This window comes from Anas platyrhynchos, chromosome 3 (genome assembly GCF_047663525.1).
Source record: "Anas platyrhynchos isolate ZD024472 breed Pekin duck chromosome 3, IASCAAS_PekinDuck_T2T, whole genome shotgun sequence".
NCBI classification, from domain to species: domain Eukaryota; kingdom Metazoa; phylum Chordata; class Aves; order Anseriformes; family Anatidae; genus Anas; species Anas platyrhynchos.
In genome coordinates, this window is record NC_092589.1 from 30861940 (window position 1) to 30886011 (window position 24072).

At 42.0% G+C, this 24072-nt stretch overlaps 1 protein-coding gene across 2 annotated transcripts in view; it reads left to right on the top strand.

The window, feature by feature from the left end:
* Window positions 1–7024: 7024 nt before the first annotated feature.
* Window positions 7025–24072, top strand: part of EFCAB2 (EF-hand calcium binding domain 2) — a 31003-nt gene continuing 13955 nt past the window's right edge. The window contains exon 1 of one of the 2 annotated variants that reach the window (XM_072035645.1): window positions 7025–7214. In XM_072035645.1, the coding sequence (XP_071891746.1) occupies window positions 7130–7214 (85 nt within the window). In that variant the 5' untranslated portion in view covers window positions 7025–7129. The remainder of the gene's footprint in view (window positions 7215–24072) is intronic. The other variant, XM_027453854.3, reaches the window with a different exon arrangement.

Below are 24072 nucleotides of genomic sequence, written 5' to 3' on the forward strand. Positions count from 1 at the left end.
CATTCACAGCCAGCATGCAAAGTCTCTGAGCACAGATTAGATTTCCATTAATACAGTTATCTATCTTTTGGCCACAGTGCATCAAACTCCTCTATTCCTCATGAGGGAATCAAATAGGAGTTCAATTTCATTCTTATCCTAAAGGTAGAGATAATATTCATTGGAAGTGTCTTAGTTCTTTCCCCCCCCCCCCTCTTACAGCATTAAAGTTTATTTTTAACTCAAACTGACTTTCATATTACAATTGTGAGTCTATATAGTAAAGTTTACAAAACATAGTCTGTGCAGTATGTCTAGTTAGATTGGATTTAACATTATTTAAATATGGAAATGAATTTAAGCTCTGCAAATTTAAAGCTTATTTTTAAGGACAAGAAAATATTGGGAACCTGGAAAACTTGGAAAGAAAAAAAAAAAAAAAGCTAGCCATGCAATCAGCCCTTTAAATAATAATAATAATAAAAAAAAGACAAACACTGAGATGAATGAGCACTGAGATGAAGTTTATGTTATAAAATTAGCTTTAATCCTGTGCTATCTGTGTCAGTGGAGATGAATAAATTGTGAATCAAATTAAGTACAATCCCACAGACTTCAACCATATTCCCACTTAAATTCTAAGTTAGCATAAACAGGTAGTTTATGTGAAGTGAAATCTTAAACACATTTAAGTTACTGGGACTTGTTATGATTTTCTCCATTACTTTCTTACTGTAGATTTAAAATGATAATGCTACATAAATTCTCAAAACATTATCTTCACAAGCAGATGGTCTAGACTTGTTTTTTAATAAATGAAAACTTGCATTCTGAAAAAAAAAAAAAGAAAAACAGAAAATTTTTAAATGCTTAAATCGATGGGTTTTCTTATACCCAGATTAATTTTGGGTTTGATTATTAATAACCTAGTGGGTACAGCAATATTTCCCTGTCTAAATCATCTTAACTGAAGATCTAAAAGAAAGTAGTTCTACTACTCATATACTAGGATGATTTTACTGAGTATTAAAAATCATTCCTCATCCCAATTGATTAAGTGCCATATATGATCACGTAGATGTATAACCTTACTTCTTCCTCTCAAAGCTGTGTCGTGGCCGATGGCTTTCCAAAATGTACTTTAGGCCTATTAACTCAAGCTATGGCCTTTCTTTGCATCTTTAACTTGAATGTTATCATATAACAACAACAATAACAAAAAAGAGCTCTTTTTTTAAAGGCTAGATTCATGATATTGGTAATACAAACATAATTCCAGTGTTCAATATTCTCATTCAATTGCGATTGTCCAAATGTCAGTCTGAGACCTATGGTTTTGTCTATTTCTCTCATATATCTCTGCTTTTACACAGCTTCTAAAGCACTATGTTATTAAAGGGACACCCTTAAATATTAAATTACAATTAATGAGCACTTCTCACTTTTAAGAATACAAAGCCAAGCCTTGTAGGTCAGATCAAAGGTCCATCTCTTTGAGTATCTTCTCTCCTACTGTGACCTAAAGCAGGTGCTTGAATATTCTCTCTCAGCCTCCTACAAATGTTTTTTGGTTCAAGGACTGCCTGAGCTAGCATTGAAGAGTATTTCCATATATTCAAATATTCAGTACCAGTCGTGGATTTTTCTTCCTAAGTAGGTTAATTCAGTGATTTAATAGTATTTTATCTGGGGATGTTTTGGAGTTGTATTGAAAGGTGTGAAGGACTTTTTCTAAAGAAACAAAGAAAGGAAAAACAGAGTTTGTGTTCCTCAGGGGCTGCCAACGCCATCGCTTTCATCTCCTGTGGTTCCACCGATGAAGACTTGCTGCTCTGAAAGTCCTGCCTCCCTCACCTGTGAAAGTCACGCCACTGCCTGGCACCTTGTAGGGGAATGCAGGTGCCTTGGGTATGGAAACCAAGGTCTCCGCTGGAGGAAGCAGGCTTTCTTTATCAGCACCGGGCCCTTGAACTTGGCTTGGTGTTCAATGGCGAGCCACCGCTGAGCATGGAGCATGGGGAGAAGTACTCATGGCAACCTGTGTTGCTAGGCAGATGGATTATTGTGTTTTGTTCCTGCCACAGTGTTCTCAGGGATCCTGGCTTCATTTCTAGATATAATTAATTGTAATAAAGTCTGAAGGTTAAAATATGTGGATCTCTAGGGCCGTTTCTGTGCCTGGGTGGGATGGGGAACAGCAACCTGGCACTTGCATGTAGAAGTGAGAGCTTTTTTCTGCTGCAGCTCTTCAAACATTGTCCCAAAGGCTAAGCACTGTCATTAGTTCCTTGACATTGAGGAATCTTGCTGAGGGGAAGAAGTGCTACTCTTTTCCTAGTAACTCTTTTTAACGTATATTTAGCCACTTTTCCCCAAATGCAACTTTCTTGTAACTGGACAGGAGCATCTAAAGATCCATGGGATCATAGCTGTATATAAGCAACAAGCGGTATTTACCAGGGCAGTTCCAAAGGACTGAGAAGGATTTAAGATGCTGCCATTACCAGCAGACTTAGAGCCTATTTTTCCCTTCTGAGTTTTCCTTACAGACTCAGCAAATAACTGAGCTTACAACCTCTAAACCAGCATCTCACCCTTGCTGCCTTCATCCCTATTTCTTCCTCACTTCTAATTGCATGGTACAACTTCCTGCCTGGGCCACCTCAGATGCTTGGCAGACCCTTTGCCAAATTTCTTAACATGGCAGAAGCCTATTCACGTTTTGATGGATTGTTTTTCTACTACTTCGGTGACTCATGTCTTCTCTCAATGAATGGCTCAGCTAGTACAAGGTAGGAGGAGGATGTGCGGCTGGCAGTAGTGAAGGAAGGCCAAGAACTGAAGGAACAGCTGGATTCTTCCTTTTCAGCAGCATTGAACTCCTTGTGTCCCATGGAAATACACCATCTGATACAATATTTAAGGGATCAGCTTTTGGGCTTCAGGGTGTAAGTATTTGTTTGTTACCTGTATGAAGAATTAAAGGAACTTTCTTGTCAATTTATGTGCTTTTTGCTGTTCTGTAGGTCAGAGCAGGAAGATTTTTATTTTTCAAAAAGAAAACAGTAAGATGACAGAAAAGGTTAATAAGAAAATGCCAGCAATCTGGAAGAAGTCAATGGTAGAACCATTAATGGGATGCTTTTTGTCTGGCTCTACCACTCTCTTAGACTTCTTGTCATCTGGTCCAAGGATCAAGGTCTGCGGTAACAATGCAAACAAGCCAAAAGAGAAGCTGTGTCCCCTACCACGCGTCAAGGAACAAGGTAGCCGCTCTTAATGTAATTTACCCAAAATTTGAAGGAAGGACACAGCTTAGGCAAGGTATGATGGAGTCTTTTTCTTATTTTTATCTGCTTGCTGTATATTGTTTAGGTCAACAGATACGTTTAGATAATACTCTGTTTTGAAGAAGCTGTTTCTGAGTCACTCAAATCAGCAGCTGATCCCGGAGAAAGAGTGGAACAGCTATGCAATATGCACTTGGTGAAAAATGGTTCTGCAACACAGAAACACCTTCTGATTGGTAGGGCTGCGCCCTTTCAGCTGCAGAGGAGTTAAAGGTAGACTCCCGTCACAGAACCATAGCTATTACTTTACTTTCTCTCCGATGGAAAAATTAATACACTTACTTGTGTTTTCAGTTTTTCAGTCCCAAAGAACCCACAGAGGGAGTTCCATACTTAAAGTCTTCAGCAACTGGTCGGAGCAAAGATGTGTCCAAACACTGCAATCCCGAAACCATGGGGGAACAGTCCTTCACGAGATGTTACTATTCCTCCTTGAACTACTTTATCTATTATATCACTTCTCCCATTTTAGAGCTGTTTTTTGTGCTGAGCAAAATTTCTGAACATATGCATGGAAAATACACAAAACGTGTGATAAGACCCTGATAGCTGAGAGAAATGTATGCGATGCAATTAGGCGCAGAGGCAAGGGTACCTTACCGCTATTAGACGTCAGTGGCTTCAGGCTTTGTATCAGCAATGCTGGTGCCTTCCGTATTTTTCCCTGAGATATTTTTTGACATTTTTAAAATGAAAAATTACAAGTTTAAAAGGGTATGTTCTCTTCAGAGGAGCTCTTTAAAGATCTTGCATGCAGCAGCTGATATTTCAAGCTGTTGAATTAGTAGTTCTGGGTTTCCTTTTGTACTTGCCTGTGCCAAAATGCGATTAGTTGTTTCAGCCCACTCATACCCTTGGTTTGAGATGTCTGTGCATTAAGTTAGAAGGGAAACAGTCATGTGGTTCAGGTCCAATATTTGATCTGCATTATAATTGTTAACATTTTTTTTCCTACATAGATTTTTCAAGATACGTTGCCAGGAAATTTTAAAGTGGTGAGTTCTCATTTTGAAGTGCTTTCTCATTCCATATTTTGTTTTGCTTCTGGAGACAGACAAGACATCAAAACCTTGTATGTCAGGAATTGGGGGGAAGAAAGGGAAACAGGTGCTGACATTTGGCTGCAAGCTATTCAAAACAATAGGAAATTCTGGGCTGGAACAGGCGATACAGGCAAAGCACTTGGACTTACAGTAATTGTCCTGAGTGGAACCCCAACAGCATAGGCAGGAGAGTGTGAAATACTGTTTGCTGAAATTAGTAATAGCTGTAAGGGACAAAAGATTTTGCAGCTAGGCTAGGGGTGTCAAACTTACCAAGTATAAAATTCCAGGATTTGACTAGTATTTTTATATGTTTGGAATAAAGCTCTCCCAAAGGAGCTATTGTAGCAGAGAACAAGGGTCTGAGTCAGCTGCTACAATAGGACATACCGTGGTGAACGCACCATGACATATCTGTTGCGTACTTCACAATTTCCCTTTTCTTTCCGGCTTTTACACCCTGTTTTTGTTCCAATCAGTCTTGGAGGAAACTGAGATAAGTATATATGAAATATGGAAATCTGGTGAGGAAAGCCAAGTCAAAGCCCTGGTGAAATTGCTGGGAAGATGTTAAAACTTAAGTGTCCTGAGTGGAATGACTGCCTTACCACTTCACATTTGTGACAACTCACATCAAGCCAAAAACTACTGTAAAAACACAAGATTGCTCTTTGCTAAATCAGATAAATGACAGGACAAGGGGGAATGTGTTTAAACTAAAAGAGGGGAGATTTAGATTAGAGGTTAAGAGGAAATTCTTGACTCAGAGGGTGGTGAGGCACTCGAACAGGCTGCCCAAAGGAGCTGTGGATGTCCCATCCCTGGAGATGTTCAAGGCCAGGTTAGATGAGCCCTTGAGCAACCTGATCTAGTGGGTGGCATTCCTGCCTATGGCAGGTGGGTTGTAACTAGATGATCTTTGAGGCTCATTCCAACCCAAGCCATTCTATGATTCTATGAAGACTCTCAATAAATTTACACAATAAGCAATGTCTGTATGTATTCTAAAGCTGAATGTTGTTCTGGGGTATGGGTTTGGCATGAAAACCTAAATGACTGTAAAAGTATTTTTTAAAGCATTTATTAGGGGAATCTGGTAAACACTTTGAATTAACTTGACATTTGTAGAAGAGCTCTAAATGTCCTATGATGAGTCAGGTGATCTGGAAAATGACATAAGAAGTATAACGCTTGGGTGCAATACTGAAGAACATGAAATTTCACATTTAGAGTTGGAGAGGGAAGTAATAAAAAACAATGTATTTTGTACTTCTGTTTGGTTTCAAACATACTGCTGATCAACTACAATAGATCTACAACCATAAAAGATGAAGGTTTTGTGCGTAGAGGTGTTGAGGGAATAAGAAATGGGACTGCAAACTGAAAAATAAGGGCTTTTCCTTCGGCTGCTACATTCTCTAGATTTGGCTTCTGTGTTGTTCTCACCAAAACTTCTGTTATCTGCTTGAGAGGAAACAAATCCGTGCTACTCATGTCATCAAACACATACTTTGAAATATATGGTTACTTTAATAAACTGTTAAAGTCTATAGATAACCATTTGGAGTGATCAGCTTTGTTAGAGAGTATAATCATGCGTTTTCCCCACTGAGTAATTGCAAGTTCTCTTGGGTATCTATTATATCCTCTTTACTCTGAGCTATGTTCAATAAAAACACAGAAATAAGTGGCTGAAAGGCACTGAAGGCACTGAGGATTGCTATTTCCTGCAAATAGCAAATCTTGTAAAAAAAGTAAGTGATTTTTTAGAGAAAAGAAGCCCTATTTTTTATTTTATTTTAATTTTTATTTGTATTATTCTAGTCCTACATTAATACTGAACACCTCGAAGCTGTCTGTTCAAGAGGTGGATGTGAGTGTGGAGGAGGCATTATCCAAATAGGTTTTACAAAATTTTAACATCTGACATGCAAGCACCTGCTGTGGTGAGGACATTCTAGTTCTAGGAATTTCCTCCCCAGATTTCTGTGAGTGTATGGCTGCATCTTGTTGGAATGTTCATATTTGTATTTTTTTCTACTTTCATAGTTGTTTCAGAGTTGGAAGAACCATGCATTGCAAATACGTCTGCTAAAATACACAGCTATATTTAAACTGCGAAGTTTTATTTAATATCACTGAGAATATTTTAGCTGTTTCAGAGCGATGGTATTTAGAATAAAATGTTCTTTCACTTTGCAAAGCCCAGATACACAGAAATCTCTGCAGTTGCTGGGAAAACGAGCAAGAAAGGAGCGTTGTGAAATGGCAGAGTGCTGGGGCTGGCCCACGGCCTCCCTGCCAGGACAGCAGCGTGAGCACCTGCTCAAGCCTGGTGCAGGTTTTGGTGGTGCTTTCTGTTTTCTGCCACCTTGCATGGCAGGAGCAATGCCCAAAACCCTGCTTGGGATGGTGGGGACCACGGGTGTGGGGTTCCTGGTGGCCGCGGGCCAGTTGCAGCCTGCACGCCCGGGCTCCAAGTTTGGGGTGCGATGGATGTTTTGGGGCGTCAGTGCTTGGGGCTGTGGCTGGCTGCCCTTCAAAACAAGCAGTGCAATATCGGAGCTGTGACACGCGGATCAGCCGTGCTTTATTTCACTTTGCTCTGAGCAGCCTCCATGAAGGCCGCAACTGCTCGCCAGGGCGGGGGGGTGGCGAGATGGCCGCGCCTGGCAGCCGAGACCGGGGCGGCGGCCGCGGCCCTCCTCAGCCGCCGCTCCCCGGGGGCCGCCCGGCCCCGTCCCGCCCGGGGCAGCCATGGCGAGAGGGCCGCTGAGGCACGGGTCGCCATGGCGACGGCGGGGGGGCGCTGCCATGGCGGAGCAGGAGGGGAACGGCGAGGGTAAGGGCGGGCGGGCGGCAGAGCCCCGCTGCCGGGGGAAGGCAGAACCTGTGCCGCCGCTGGCACCGGGGCTTATTTATAGAGGCAGGCGCGTTGTGCTGCCAGAGCCTGGGTTTGTGGGGTAAAGGTGATGCCTCCTGGGGGGGCTGAGTGTGGCGGCGAGAAGAGCACGCTGTCTGAAGAAGGGTGTTGGGGATGCCTTGATCCCTCCCTGCCACAAACCGTGCGAGGCGTAATACCGCAGGGATTCTGAGTGCTGCATTCAAAATATTGTAAATAATGGATTATTTCACATCAATTAGTAAAGGCTGTGCTCTCTGTAGGAAAGTCCTGTGTAAGGCACTGTGGATAATGCTGAACGAGTGAGTTGAGCTTGGTAGAAGTATCTCTACGACATGCTTTGCGATATCGATACACTGGATAAATTAAGAGTTAAGACCGATGTCCCTTCAGTGAGGTCGGTTCTAACTATGTTATCTCTTTTGTATTGTTTTTCATGTATGTTTTGTCTTGGAAATGCATATTTTTAGCATCCTTCCAGCGTTACAAAAGAAGCTGAGGCACGGTGCTGGCAGAGGTAGCTGGAGATTATAGGCTAAGAGTCTAGAAGTCTGCTGAGCCATCTGAGAGGAGGGAGTCTGGCCTTCTGGCAGGGTAACAGGGCTGGGAACTTCTGCCTTCATACATATTTTGGGCAGCTGTACATACGATATTGAGCTCTTGCACCATTTTGTTAATCCATGGACAGAAACTCCTGGAGTAAGAAGATGGCTTTTTGATTGCTTGATTAATGGCCTTTAATGTATTTTTTATAGTTCAAAAATACTTTTAAAGAAATTGAAGTACTATATTTGTAAAGACAGACTCTTTTGTTGACTTTTTTTTTTTTTATTTTATTTACTTAAAAGTGTTCTAACATCCTGTAAAACAATATTCCCGATAGAGCATAAGATGTAATCATCTAGAGGAATATTATGCTGTCATCCTAAATAGCTGTGACCCCAAAACTCAGTTACCAGCCTTTCCAGACTTCCCAATAGATCATGGGAAAGTGACATACCAGGGTTTGGCTTCCTCTCTGCAGAATGAGGACAATGACCCATGCCACACGGATAATGCAAGGACGAGGCACCTAGCTTACCTTCAGGCACTCGTCAGAATCTCACTCTGTTAGTAGGCAGACCAGTTGCTTATTGCTTTATGAAGGCAATTATAAAGAAGTCTCATTATTATAAATGTGATTGAGGCAAACTAACAGTCAGTGTCTCATTAAACTGCAGAAGCAATCCCATAAAAGTAAGATGCTCATATCCATTTCAGAATTGCTATTAATCTTCTTGCAGGTAGCAGTTTGAGGGTTAATTAGGATCCCAAGTTCTGGATTCACGCACTGATCACGCTTGCTTCTGACAAGCATTCCACATATACACAAACTGCAGGTTTTACTTTATGATGTCTCAAACCAAACAATAACATTAGTTGTATTTTCAACTAATTAGTCTTTAGGGTATTCCTCTTGGTTCATCGTAGAACTGCAGTTTCACCAACTTTCATGGTAAAGGTTTCCCTTAGGTCCTATTAGTTTCAAGCTTTGTCTTCTTCAGAGTTAAAATGTCTGCTTAAATGTTTTACAGATGTACAAGATGTACACAAGAAAAAAAAAAAGTGAAAGGTCAAATGCTGCAACCTCTTGTGCATAACATTGCTCACATAAGTGTTACTCCCTAACTTACATAGTTCTCATGAATAAAATCTTGCTTGTGCGTGTGTTAACACCATGCCCATACTGTCTGGAGCTGTATGTTTTATGCATGAATTTATGTCCCTACATTTGTGCTTTCAGCATTGTTGAATGTTTTTTTATATCCATCTGATTACATTAGACAGTTTGCTTCATCTTTCTCTTTTGCATATTTGTTTGTATCCTTTTTCTATCATTCTATTTCTTTCATTTTTTTTTCTTGCTACTTAATTCAGTCTGTCTGTTCTTCCATTTGCTCTCAGATACTTTCTTTATAATTTGACAGAACATGTCAGATTTTCTAAGTTTTAATATCTCTGATCTCAATACTGATGTTACTGGAACCTGAAAGTAAAATGTCAGACCGGTAGTGCCTGAAGTAAAACTAGACAGAAGACAAGACATATTTTTCTCCAGCTGGGATTTAAGAAATTCCATGAGAGTACATAAAAGAGAGAACGCTCAGTGTTCCTGTATCATCACGGTAATGTTGTGTAAGTGATCAGTATTAGAGTTTTTCTAAGACCATATTCTTTGTGCCAGCACGTACTTAAAATGCAATTTAGACGTCACGAATTTTAATCCAAAAGGAAGTAGATTAAATAGTCTGAGCTTCTCTTTCCCACACTTAACACCCCTATGAAACTGAATAACTGTTTCTGGATAATGGAGATCTTCCAAAAAATACCTGATGGTGATGTAAAGACGAGGAGATGGAGAATAACTGTTCTGTGGTGATTATTTTCTCTGGTAAATAATTACTAGTTGTTCTGGGTAATTTAAATTACAGCTGCAGCATGTAATCAGTCCTCACAGATCCTTTTCCCCACTAGTGAAACACTCACACTGAGGCTGTCAGCGGAGATAGGAAAGAATTTTTACCTCTCTTTTAGTGCCTGAGATAAATATAGCAACAATGTGTTGAGTCATACATATATCTGCTCTTTAACTGCCCTGGTTTGCCACCTGGCACGCTGGTGAAATCAGAGATGTACTGCAGTTTACATTTGGGAGGAACAAGCTGCACGGCCCATTCAGCTATTACCTTCTGGCAAAGAGGCAGAGTTGCCACTGCTTCGCTTGCCCCGCTCGATCTTCCTACACTGGGGGATCTAAACTTTCCCTTTGCCTGTATCGCCGTGGTCTGCGTGGAGTCTGTCTTTGCTGCAGGGATTAAAAATGCTCTCTTGCTGTTCGTTCCATTTTAATCGTTGTGAGTCCAAGCTTAAAGAGCCCAGTGGCTGCCACGAGCACTGTAGGCAGTCACAACCACTAATTCTGCTCAGAGCACACTTAATTAACACAAGAGTTTCAAACCTGACACAGCAAAGTGCTTAAGCTGTGTACGGCTTTGGGGAATCCCACTGAATGCGATAACATGATGCACGTGGTGCTAAGCACATGAGTACATCTAGGTGTCTTGCTATGCTGAGGATTTTAAAATGTTTTCTTTGGTTTTCATGAGTAAGAATCAGCATATGAAAGTACAAAAGTTACGGATTAAGTACTCTCAACAAACCTTCAAGCTAAAGTAGTTCATCAGATAAATTCTTTCTAATTATGAAAGCGACTGTTTCGTTTGTGCCAAAAAATACAACTCTAGTGTAAGTTGTTAAAACAAGTAGCTTTCTTAGGGCTCAAGCAAGGCATATTTCAACTGTAGAAGAATTTCTATGGGAAGAATATATGAGATCACTTAAGAAATCACTTTGGAATTTACAGATGGGCACTGTGAATATTTTTATTTCTTCTTGTTGATATTCCTGTGAGAAGCTATTTGAGGAGAAAGGTTTATAGCTTTCATTAGATAGTAATGCAGTTTAACATGCACCTTGACGTCAATTTGAGTTATATTTTAGCATTTTATACTTGAGACTGAAATAAAATATAAATTATGTCCATCTTTCCTGGACAAACACAGGCGGTAGATCCCTGATCCTCTGGGCTCTACTGCAGTAAAAGTTACTTCAAATGCATGTAGAATAGGTAGTTGCAGATTGACAGGTTTCTTGTTTCCATAGCACATGAAATAGCAGAAGTTTTCAGTTTGGTTCTACTTCTAGCTGACTTACTGAATACAAAATTAGCTGGTTTGCAGAAAGGCTTTAAACTTTTTTGTCTTTTAGACAATGCCAACCAGCAGATATGCAGTGCTGACAGGGAGCTAGAAAACTCCCACAAATTCTCTCTCCAACAATAGTTAGCATGTTATTAAGAATTTCAATGTCTACATACTAATTATTCTGAGATCTGAGTTTTTTTTTTTTTTTTTTTTTTTTTTCCTCCCAGTTCAGGAGCACCTATACTGTATGTGAGCAGGTACTGTTTCATTGCTGTTGGCAGTAAGATTTGGCAGGGGGAAGGTGATGGGAAGTAATCGTGGAAGTGATGTCCCAGCCCAGCCTGTGCAGAGCCTGCAGGGGTAAAGGGCAGGGGGTCCCCAAACCCAAACCTGGCTCTGGTCAGTTTGGAGGCAGGACTGTGTGCTACATGACAGGTCCCACAGGGGATTTTTATGCACGGTCTTTAACTGTAAGTATCAATCTTTAAAGCAGAATACAGATTCTCTCTCTTTGGGTATGTGAGATAGCTACTGCTCAACGTGATGTAGGTGCAGGTAGTACATGATAGCCCCATGAATGTAAGATTGGAAGGGATTTCCTTGTGTCCAGCCTGCTGTTGCAAACAACTTTTACAAGTCACTTTCACAGACTTACCAAACTGCATCTTAAAACTGATAAGGATTTTTGTGTTGCTGGTTTAAGTTGACAGAAGTTTCTGGACTGTTACTGCTGATGATCAGGTTAAAATTAGACAAGAATTCTGAAATGTATCCACGGACAGCTTGTATTCCTTGGTTTTTATTTTTTGTACTTGCCAACCTTCTTCATTTCTTTATAGAAATGTCTTATCCCCCATTGACGGTAAATGTAAACGTCTTAAATCAGTCAGCTGAAAAGCTGTTCATATTCAAACTATTACTCTTAGGCAAACAGAAAATTGGAGGTTGATGTTCATTCATGATATGTAAAGAAAAGTGGTTTAGCACAGCAAGCGATACTTTCAAGGCAGCTCCTTAAAAGCAAGCAGCTGCACCAAGCCCCTGTAAATCCCTTGCCAGTTCGTTTCACTTTCACACTCTTCCTTTGGTCCAAGTCCTCACCCCAGAGCAGAGCAGATAGAATTGCAACCAGCATAGAGGTGGTGTTTGTTAACCCATTTGAGACCCTGTCAGGAAACTTCGAGGAGCTGAGGTATGTAGCAGCATGGTAGCAGCAGGTCTTAAAAGTCATCCTGTAAAGCCCTGGTTCTCACCTTTTATCTTAGACAGTTGCATGTCTTTCAGAGGAACAAAGTTCACACACTGCTCTATTCTAGCAGCGCTATTGTTAAACTTTCTGCTAGTTTATGTTGGAAATAAATTACTTCAAGAGCTCTAATATCCATGTGATTCTCACCTCCGCTTCATGACCACCTCAGCAGTCAGATCAGCAGAGGCAGTTTGCTGCTTTGCTGCAATTTGGTGTGAATTCGGTCTTGGAGTTGTCCCTTAGGGCTGTACCACCCGCTTCTGTGGCCAGCCCTGCAGAGAGCCCAGGGAAAACAGAGGCAAATGCCTTCAGGGACCGTGCAGTACGGCAGCACGGGCTGCTTTCTGCCTCTGCTGCAGCCGGTGCTAGCTCTTACCTTTCAGAGGCAGCTGGAGCTACAGCAAGGCTCTGAGCATTGCCAGCAGAGCTATATATCCTTGCAGGGCACTTTGCCGCTGGTGATGAAAGAGAATATAAGTATGGGCGAGACATCACTCTTTCATTAGCTCCCAGGTGTGGCTGAGATGAAAGATACAGAACAAATTGCAGCGGTGGAGATTGTTGTTTTTGCCAGCTCGGAGCTGCAACAGGAGTGCTGACTGGAACAACTGCCAGAGTTGGGAATTTAGGGATGTGCAAGACATCCCTAATGGAGATTTATGCTGAGCTTATCTCTGCCTGATGAAAAGGGAGTCAGCGTGCACCTGGTATTGACTTTAAAATAAGTGTGGCAATTATTTTTGCAGCCTAACAAACCTCAAGTGCTGGCATTTCTTTCACTTCACTCTAGGAAGGATAACATCACGACTTTCTTCAGGAAAAGCAGAAGATATTAATTGTATATTACCTGTGAATCACAGGTGTACAGGAGGCAGTCCAGATCCATGCACAGATAGGTCTTTTGTGCTCTCTTTTGATGACTGGAAGCACATTTCCACATCTTCTGCTCAGCAGACAAGTAAGGTTTTTATTAGAAAAGGAAATTCCCCCCATTGTTCTGCAGGTTCCTATGAAAATCGTGCTGTTTCACTGCCCTCCGTGCCACCTGTATGCAGTGACAGGTACTTGGCAGCTTGTCCGAGGGCACCAGCTAGCAGAAGGAGAGCCATGCCCCTAGAGCTGGACCCGTGCAAGCGGTTATGGTGAGCAGCATTACTCAGGGCTTGCATTTTTGGCTCGTGCCGCCCTTGGCTTCCTGAAGGCAAACCCAGCTACCACTTGAGTAGCTGTGGAATTGATGCTATGCCTGGCTGGCTGAAATCCACGTCCTAATTGAGACCTGTTAGGCCCTATTTGGCCACGTGTTTCCTGCAAATCCTTACGGTGTGCTGCTCCCACACTCACCATCTGCAGCTGCTGTGGGCACCCAGTGGGTGGGTTGGGAGCAGCAGGGAGCAGAAGAGGCCTCTGGGCCTAAAGCAGCATGGCTGGGGCCGGCTGCTGGGGAGGGCAGGTGGGGCCTGGCCTGGGATCTGCAGCTGAACACCTCGTGCTGCGTCCTGGCTGGCACTCTAAAAATGCTGCAGATACTCCTGACATTAAATGCTTGACAGCTTATCAACTGAAAATGCGTGTTGTTAGGATTCAGGGCTCTGTAGCCTTTTTTGTGATGTCAGGTCACTCTAAGTGTCTCAACCCAGAGTATTGAGGCCTGTCCCATTTGGCCCTTCTCTCCAAGAAATGCAAAAAGGCTATACAGATACATGTAGAAGGTGAAAACATGTTTTAACACGTGAAAAAATGCGAATGGAAGGAAGGAAGGGAGGAAGGAAGGAAGGGAGGAAGGAAGGAAGGAAGGAAGGAAGGAAGGAAGGAAGGAAGGAAGGAAGGAAGGAAGGAAGGAAGGAAGGAAGGAAAAAATCTTTTTTTTTTTTTTTTTTTTGCTGCAGGACTCTGCAGCAACAAATGCACCCCGTATGGGCAAACAGACTTGCATGAAAGCTGGAGAAGCCACTAGGGTCACGCTAGGTGCTGTTGTGTTTTGAAAGGTGCTCATGAGAACTGCCAGGCATTTCTGCTTTAAGTAACGAAGATTTCAGATTCTTTGAAACTGAGATTATCCCTACTTCTTGTCTAGAGGTTTGGACGCCCATGGGACATACCCTGCCTGCGTTCCTTCTTGTTCCCAGTAGGGCGCATTCCCCAGAGGACAGCAGTAAGCTCCGGGTTACTGTTGGCAGCCTTGCCCTCCTTAATGCGGGGCTGACAGTGGGCTAGGACAGAAGGAGTAAGGTGCTTACGAAGGTCAGGTCAGGGCATTAGCTGTCTCTGTTGACCATTGCAGAGCTCAGAGAGACTTTGTACTCGGGGTGAGACAAGTCTGTGAGCTGTAGCTGCAGGGAAAGGAGCAGGGCAGGGCACAGGGAAGGTGCTCGTTGTGGGGCACTGGCAGCAGTGCCCCCAGCAGCCGGGGGCAGGGTGGCAGTTCGGGGCTGTGGAGCTGCACACAGTCCTCAGCACCAGCACCGCGGGAGGCTGGACCTGGAGGGCAGCTGGAGGACACGTATTTGTGCACTTCCCTGCTACTTAAAGGTAGTAATCCTGCATGCTGTCATCCCAGCTAGTCGAAGCAGAGAGCAGAAAACCCACCTCTGCTGCTGCACACATTGGGGTCCAGCTTGCACTGTCACTTCCTGGTGGAGGGCCTGTGCCTACGGACACCATCATATGGGGATGACCACCTCCACTGGACCATCGTCCTTGCAGATACAAAAGGAATGCTGCAGCGTGGCTGACAGATTGCTCACCAGAGAACGTGTCAGAATCTTTCTTAATTTTAACCTGAATTAGTTGAACACGTGGTTTTCTTTTCAGACTTTTTTTCCAAGGCCTGGACTGTCTGGTCTTGGCTGGGTTCTGCCATGGGATACTGTCTGGAATTGCCTCAGGTCGGGAATCCCGTCCTGCCTCCAGAGCCTGTCTCACCTTCATTGCTTGGACTGGGAACATGATGCAGCCCTGACATACCAAGCAGCCAGCCTCTGCATCTCCGCTTCTCCTCTGTGGCTGATGCAGACCAAGGCATGAGTTTGTTTTGTGGAGTGAAAATAGGAAGGACTCCTTCCATACCATCCCACCAAAAACAAAATCAAAACCAATCACTTACATGTTTGAGAAAATTGAACTCCAGTGGAGTATAACTAGGTAGTATTCCTTGATCATTTCCCAGGGTCGTAGGCTTCTCTTAATACTTAGGAAGATCAGTGCTTCATTATCTGTAGATACAGCATAGATACACAGGTTGTGTACAGTAAAAGCATCAGGGTATATTTTTCTGAGCCTTCCCTGAGTTGCACAAAGTGCATTTTGGACGTGGATTGATACATGCCTGTGTTCATCACTCAGACGAGCTGCCTGCAAGGAGTGGGATTTTCTCTAGCAAATCACATGTCTGTAGCATCATTCTCCTGTACGTCCCAGAGTTGTATAGACTTAGCTTGCCATCACCAATAAGCTGCTCAGGAGCTCTTCGAACAGCAGAGAGGAGAGATTATCTTGCCTGTAGGGCAAGGGAGAAACTAATCACCACCTTCTTTTTACTGGAAAATAAGTCTCATCAGCAGGATCTCAGCTGTTAAGGATGCAGGCACACATTGTGCCTGAAGAGGTGAGGGTATGGTGACACAAGTAAGACATTATAATACATATGTGCAACATTATATATATGTATATATACATATATACATACATATATACATATATATATATATATATATATATATATAAAACATATATAATATATATAATACATATTGTATATAACATCATATATATATATGATGTTAGCAGGATTCCTGCTGGGACCCAATCCCACTCAGCCTCTCTTTAACAATCAGCCCCTCCTTCCCTTGATATTCAAGGTCTGCTCGGTTGTAAATACTTTCAGTAAGTTTAGAGTATGTTTGGTTTGCATTTCATATGTATAAATATTTTTTATATGTATTAATATTTTATATTTATATGCATTTACTGCTTTGATTAACAAATTACAATCCCCTTTTCTGGTGGCCTCCAGAAAGAATTGTGTAGATCCAGGCAAATTAATGTCTCTATTTCAGAAGCCTGGGCTTAGGGAGGCTGCCAGGGGTCGTAGTCTAGGAAGTGATGCAGAAAATAGCATTGCTCCCCCACAACATATGGACAATTTTATGTTACAGCAAGCACCTGTCAAAGAATTTGCAGAGGTAGCAAGGGTATCCCTCAATATTGAGGGATATCAATCAATATTGAGGGATATCATCAACATGGATCCTGGTGAGGAGTGGGAGTCAGGTGTAATACAGCAGCTGCTCAGGCGGCTGTATCGCTGTGAATCAGGGCACATAGGTACGGGTTACTGAGCGCTGAGGACACAGGCTAATACTCTGTGTGGACTGCTGTGGGGGCTGTTTGTTTGCCCAGTGCAAACCAGGCAAAATAATGGCACCTTGCAGGAGCAACCTGAAGTGACAGCAGTAAAATGGGTTTGATGACCCTGGCACAGGGATGTGTACCATGAGGGAAACTTTTTTTTTCCACTGCTACAGAACCATACCAGACCTAGAGGGGAGGTGACAAAAGATGGTGACTACTTACGGCTTCTTTTGCAGCTTGAAATGGTGTCGGCCACAGGCTGGTCTGTTCTGTTACAGCGTCAGATCAAGGATTTTATGAGCAGCTAGGAGCTGGACTTCATATCATAGCAGCAATGGTTTCTATACATACTTGGTTTCTCAACAGGTGAAGCAGTTTATTAATTGTCCCAGTAGTTCTCTTAGTTTTGGTTCCCACATGTATTTAAACTTCTGGATCTACGGTAGGTTAGAATGCCATAGAATTTAAAATACCCTCTACTGAACAATCAAAACGTAGGGGAATATTCAAGACAACTTGCTGCATCAGCTGAAGTTACCGGCAACTTGTAGCCCCATTCATTGCTGCCAATGGACTGTCACAAACTGGATATGCTTTGCATTTTACAACTTGGAGGTTGAAACAGTTTTTATACCATTCTTTTTAAAGCCTTTAATGTATTTCTCAACTTCTAAATGAAATAATCAAAAAATTTCCATTGTGGTTGATCCAAACTTTAATTTTTATTACTGTCATTGTTCTATAAAATAATCACATTTCCATAGCTAAAGCTGGAGTCAAGACAATGCTTAAATTTTCACTTCACTTTATTATATATTTTGCCCATATTACAATTGTCTTGCATAAAGAAGACAAAAAGGAAAAAAAAGTGTATTTAATATTTTTGAGTTGGAATTTGATGTAGCTTTTACAGTTCACTTTGCCACTGCCTGTATCATCAAACTGACAGCCTGCATTTTATTATCAGCCATCAAGTTAATAGCTTGAATTTTCTAAAATCTTATTTGCTGGTGGTGGTTTTGTTCTCATCATGGGATGAGGACATGTTCTCATGAGATGTTCTCATGCCACAGGGCTGTGCAAAGATTGTTCTGATTGCTCCACTCTGAGTTCTCCACATTGTGTATCTGTTTTTGAATATATAGGCCCTTTTTAAAGCATCTTTTATTCATTTTCCATAAGGCAGCCACTGTGGTGAAAACAAAATATTATTTTTTCAATTCTCACATATAATGCTATTAAGAAAAGAAGTGTAACAATAGGGTGAGGTTATGCACTTAGCCCAAGGTTGATTACATACATGGTGGTGGGTGTAGGGTTTTGGTTTTGTTGATTCTTGCTGGTGAGGGGGTTTGCCTGTTTATGTCGATAGCACATGGTGTGTGCTGTGACAAACGTAAACAACAGGGAGCGATCATATGGCTCATCCTCAAGAATTCTGGAAGACAAGAAAAAGCTCTTACTGTTCCTGAGATTTAATTTTTACTTCCTTGAAAATGCTTGAAAGTGACCTCTCCAGAAACCAGTTAAGCTTTTTTCTCCTTCTACAGGAGGCAGACTCAAACTGAGTTTGCTAAGTGCCGTCTGTGATAACACGGGATGCTTCTCATCTCGGAGGGAAAGCATTATCCCTTTCCTGAGTCTGCAGACCATAGCTTGGATCCCCATATGGGACTAGGTAGCACTGTCAGTGAAGATTTCAGCTCAAACCTTTCTTGGGACCTGCTGTATACCAAATTTTGTGAAGCTGCTTCTTTAACTCTTCATTCAGTTTGAACAGCAGAACTCAGGAGACGTTTCCCGTTGGTGCCGTGAAAACTTGGGGTTGTTCCACATCCCAGTCCTTGCATCATGGTTTTCCCTAGAGACTACAGATTTCATAAGACTCCTTAACATCCCAGCCTGCTTGAGGATGACGAGCAGTGTGAAAGTCTTGCTTAATGCTGGAGAGTTTACGTGGCAGCCGTGTGAGGTCCCTGCTGACACGGGGCCCTTGGCCCGGCTCCCTCGCAGTGGGAACCTGCTGCCTGGGAGCTGCACGTTCGAGGCACGGAGATACAGCTGGAGCTGTGCTTAACGGGAAATGCTTCAGCTGCTCAGCTGCAGTGTATATAGTTGCTAGGAAAATGTATTACCAGATCTTTCCTTGTCCTGCCTCACAGATGGCTAGCAAGGTATTTGTTGTAATTATGAGCTGGTAGAAGCATTTCCTAGATTCCCCCTAATTTACTGTCTGGATGGATTAACCCAAATCTTACATATCCTTAAACTCATGGGATTTTAGTTTTGGCTGCAAAGAAACATTCTGCAGATAAGGTTCTAAGAAAAAAACTTTCTAGTGTCTATTGAATGGAGTCCTGAGTTTTGCTTTGCACTCTTGAGTCCAGGGAGTGATCTGATCTGTTTTCTTCAGATCTGATCTGTTTTCTTCAGACTGCAATTTAGGACCAGCCTTATCCCTTCTTTGGAGGAACTGAGGTGCTTTATAAACCTCTTGTTTTAATTCAAAATCTTTTCAGAATTAAGATTCTTTTCAACAAGCATATATTATGTCATTATATATCACAAGACACAAAGACATACTGGATATTCTGCAAGCTTAGAGCTCAATCACATCGTTCCTTCATTTCTCACTATTTATTGTATTTGTATTATGCATTTTATTGGAGTTTAGAGCAGAGAAGAAAATACTTGTCTTGCCCACCCATTTCTAGAGCGTAGCACACAATTACTGTTTCAGCGTATTAGGTTGGCTGTACAATAAGCTTTCTCTGGAATTAAGGTCACTAGCCAAAATCTAATGTACACTTTTCCTTCAGCAGAGAAGAAAGGTCTTGCCAATAAGTCAGATTCAAATGACCTCAAGATTATTTTCTGGCTGTATACCTTTTCCTTAGTAATTTCCTTGAAATAGAATTAGTTAAATGCTGTAAGTTTTACTTCTTTGGAGTGGGGAGAGGTTTCTGATTTATTTTTAAGTGAGTCAAGTTCCCAAATACACTTCATGAGGGCAAAATAAACATTTGTGGCAGAATAATTTAGGGAGTGGCATACTTTGCTTTGGAGTTAGGAGAAAGAAGCAGTAGCATAGGAACACCTTATGCTGATATAATCTCTAAGAATTCATCTTACGAAACTGCACTGGCTTTCCCTTTGTGCTCTGGAAACAAAATGCCTTAATAAAACCAATGAGCTTATTTGAGAGGGTTTGAGATTTCACCTATGCTGGTGATGCTGGGTGTTACGACTGCTTTTTAAGATCTTGACCCAGGTGGTAGTTCAGTTAACGCTTGCTTAAAAGCCTGATTAGATCTCATAAGAGCTAATTGATAGCCTCTCCTGAATTGCAGTTGTGAAGCCTATCATTATAATTATTTTTTCCCTCCATATCTAGGAAAATATTCTTTTCATTAGGACTACAGTCAGATTTATTTATTTATTTATTTATTTTAATTCTTGTGCCCTTATTACATTAGTGTTGTGAAGAATTTTGGAAAAGCTCAGATGAAACAGTGGCTGGAAACATCAAAAAATAAAGATTTTTGCTTTTTTTTTTTTTTTTTTTTGGTTAATTTCTTTCATCCTTCTGCCTTGTACACCTAGGGAATAAATTGGGAATCAGCCTTAAAGGGAATGTGTACAGGTTTCAAATCTTCAGGAACAGCACCATTCTCCCTCTGTACTGGGGAACTGTTACTGCATCTTGACACATTTCTAGGATTTGAACTCTGTATTAAAGCTGTTGATCATCAGAGGGGTAAGAGCTGTTTTGGCTTTCTGCTTGTTGGCCAAACCCTTTTGTGGATCATGCATGAGCTCAGATTTCAAGCAGAGACTGCATGCTTACTTTTTTGTACCTTTTCCACCTCCAGCTGGCGGAGATACTCCCCAGAGCCCAACCACCTCCTCACCTCTCCTCTTTCATTGGCATTATGTGACAAGACAGGTAGAGCTGCTTGTGATTTGGGGGGTGATGGCCAGAGCTGGGATTTGCTAAGGGTGGACACAGCGGTCTTATGGAAGCTCGTTGGAGCGGTGTTAGCAGGGTGGTTGTAAATACCACAGCTCGGATCTGTGAGCAGAAGGAGAAGTCTCACTGAAGATGAGTGGCAGTGGCAGGGGGCTTGAACACTCACGTTTTCTCGTGTGTCTGCCTGCACAGTCATGTCCCCTCTCATGTCCATTGCCCTCTTAAAAATGTTCCTCTTTTTTCTTGGCCATCTTCGCATCGCATTCTGAGTGTTTGAGCCTATAGGATCAAGACGGCTGCTATTTTTTGGATCGAAATAATGGCTAGTGGGAGAGAGAAGAAATGGTGCTGGGGTAGTAAGAGGGCTTAGGTGTATCCACTGGTACAATTCTGTATTAAAATATTTGTAGATCAGTGTTTATGAAGGTAGATGTTTCAGGTTTGTTGAGCAGTAACATCAAGGAATAAAGTCAAGCCCGTGGGTGCTTCTGTGAATCAGAATTCAATCTTAGTCTTTATGTGGTTGAGTACCACATTGTATAAATAGGTTCATCAAGCTGCATTGAAATGAAGTCTTTTCCCAGGAGCAGCAAATACTGCTCCCTAGCATTTTTAGAAGTTGTTTAAGGTTGGCCTTCATATTCTTTTGATGCCACTTTTTTCTTCAGGTGGTTTCTTCTCTCTGAAAGGAAGGGTTGGCTTTTTGAACCATCAGAGCAACTGGCCTGAAGGAAGAAAAGAAAGCAAGCTTGTACAGTTAAATGAATGGTAGAATCTAGCAAATTTTCAAGTATTTTCAAGCTTCTAGTATCATCTAGAAATCACTTTTTAAAATGCTTATTACTCAAGGGTCTGGCAGAGCCACTTCTGTTTAATTGCTTCTGTTCCCTACGAAGACTGAAGCTGTTGTCTTTGAAGAAGAAATGTCACAACAGGGACAGGTGTGCAGTTCATGGGCTGGCTTCAAATGGCCCTCAAGTGCTAGGGAACAGTCTGGACAACGTGGAGAGGAAATAATTAGTCTGAAGGAACCAGATGAATTAATCTGGGAGTCCCAGTTCCCTGCCAGTCTTACTTAACTGGCAGTGTCTAGAGCTTTATCTGGTTCATGCTAAACAAACTGGGAAAAATAGGAAAGGATAGTACGGGAAAGGAGACTGGTAGTGAATACTCTTTTTGGTTAATGTATTCGAGGGATGGATTTTAAGACATCCAGTCTTCTCATTGCTTATGTGATAGAAAAATAAATGAGAATGAGAAAATGAGAAAAAAAACACACAACAAAAACACCAGTGGAAATAGTCTGGCTTTCCTAAGCAGAGCATTTGTGGCACTAAGTAGTTGTACGTACTGGAATCTTCTTTGGCACAGTATGTTTCAATGTTTGTTTATTTAAGCCATTAGAAGTAATCAGATTATGTTTGTTTTTGATATGATATATTGTTTTTCTAATTAGAATTACTGAACAAAATCTTTTATTTGACCATAGCTTAGGTATTTGTTTCTTAGAAACTGCTGAAAAATTGGAGTTCAACATGAAATCTTCATCGATTTACCCACGGAGCACAGTCCCCTCATGCAGAAAAATTTCAGTACTATAGGGCATCATATCTGCTGAGATAACTGCATGTTTCATCTGTTGATGGCCTTCCTGAAGGTATTGTTTTAGACCTTTATCTATCACTTATCCTAGAACAGCAATCTGTCTTTTTTTTTCTCTCCCAATGTGAGGTTTAGAGTGAATCACAGAAGTCTTTCGATAACTAGCTTTGCCATCCTGAACTCTGTTGAACTTTGTTGGCCTCCATTCCTAGAGGAACAAGGGAGATTTAGGCAATAGTTTATTAGGTGTTCACTCAACTTTATGGAGTCTTTGAGAGGACTACACTATATTTTATTTTCTTCCATGGATACTGCTCTTGATCACAACTTTCTCTCAGTTCTTGGAAGAAATATAGATGAGCTGGTATCTAGATTAAATCATCATTTTCGTGTCATTTCAGGACATCTCTTTGCCAGGCCTCTTGAAATGGGTAAAATTAAAGTATAGTATTTTAATGGATGGCAAAAGCTTGAGAAGGCTGGATGGCTACATTGTTCCAGCACTGGAAATGTTTCCCTGCCCCCCCATGGTTAATTTTTATTTCTACAGAAGGCTCAGTCATCAAGCCAAGAATGTACAGCTATAAATATTCCCTCAGCATTTCTCTGTTGCAAGACATACTGTACAACTGAAGCGCCTGATCTCATGAGGATTCAACTCTAACAGTGTACACTGGAGACTGGATCCAGGACTGTCCTGGTTTCAGCTAGGACAGAGTTAATTTTCTTCCTAGTAGCTGGTAGGGTGCTATGTTTTGGCTTAGGATGAGAAGAGTGCTGATAACATGCCAATGTTTTAATTGTTGCAGAGCAGTGCTTACACCAAGCCAAGGATGTTTCAGCTTCTCACTCTGTCCTGCCAGCGGGCAGGCTGGGGGTGCAGCAAGAGCTGGGAGGGGACAGGCCCAGGTGACCCAAACTGGCCAAAGGGGCATCCCGTACCATATGGGGTCATGCTGAGCAATATCTAGGGGTGGCTAGCTGGGGGGGATGAGCCAGCTGCTCAGGGTTAGGCTGGGCATCGGTCTGCAGGTGGTGAGCAATTGCATTGTGCATCACTTGTTTCGTACACATTATTAGTAGCAGTACTATTATCATCATTATTGTTATTATTACTGTTCTTCTTATTATTGTTATTATTATTTTCCTGTCTTAATAAACTGTCTTTATCTCAACTCACAGGCTTCATTTTCCCATTTCTCTCCCCCATCCCAGAGAGGGAACGGAAGGGTGAGTGAACAGCTGTGTGGTATTTAGCTGCCAGCCAGGTTAAACCACAACAGGGACTCTTTGAAGGCACTGAAAAAAAAATCCCATCAAATTAGTTTGAGAGTAAGTATGTAGGGCCTTTTCCACAACGAATCAGGTCCTCCTAGATTTACCTCTGTTTTTTGGAAAGGAGCTATATGTGCTGTATGTACTGCTTAGGCACATAAAAGGCAGGGACTATTGTCAAGCTGCGAAAAAAATACAGCTTGTCCTGTGTCTGGGCACTGAGCAGGGCTCTTCTTCCTTGATGTGCTCCAGTCTCCAGCTGATTGCACATGTACCTGCCTATGCTTCCCTCAGGGGACTAAACTCAGAGAGGAACACTGGATATATTGCTACCTCTCTTCTCTTGAATATCCTCTGGGGGAGTTCGATGCCAAACCTGGGCAGAAAGCAGCAGGCACCTGCGCCTTTTTAATGGGACACAGCTCTGTTCAGTATTAAAAAGAGCTTTCTTAATTTTGTGTTGATCCATTACTATATTGAAGTTCTTGAAGCCAGTGGTGGGTTGACCATGGCCAGCTACCAGACACCTACACAGCCGCTCTCTTCCCCTTCTCAGCAGGACAGGAGGAGAAAATGAGTTGAGAAAGGTCATGGACCAAGATAGAG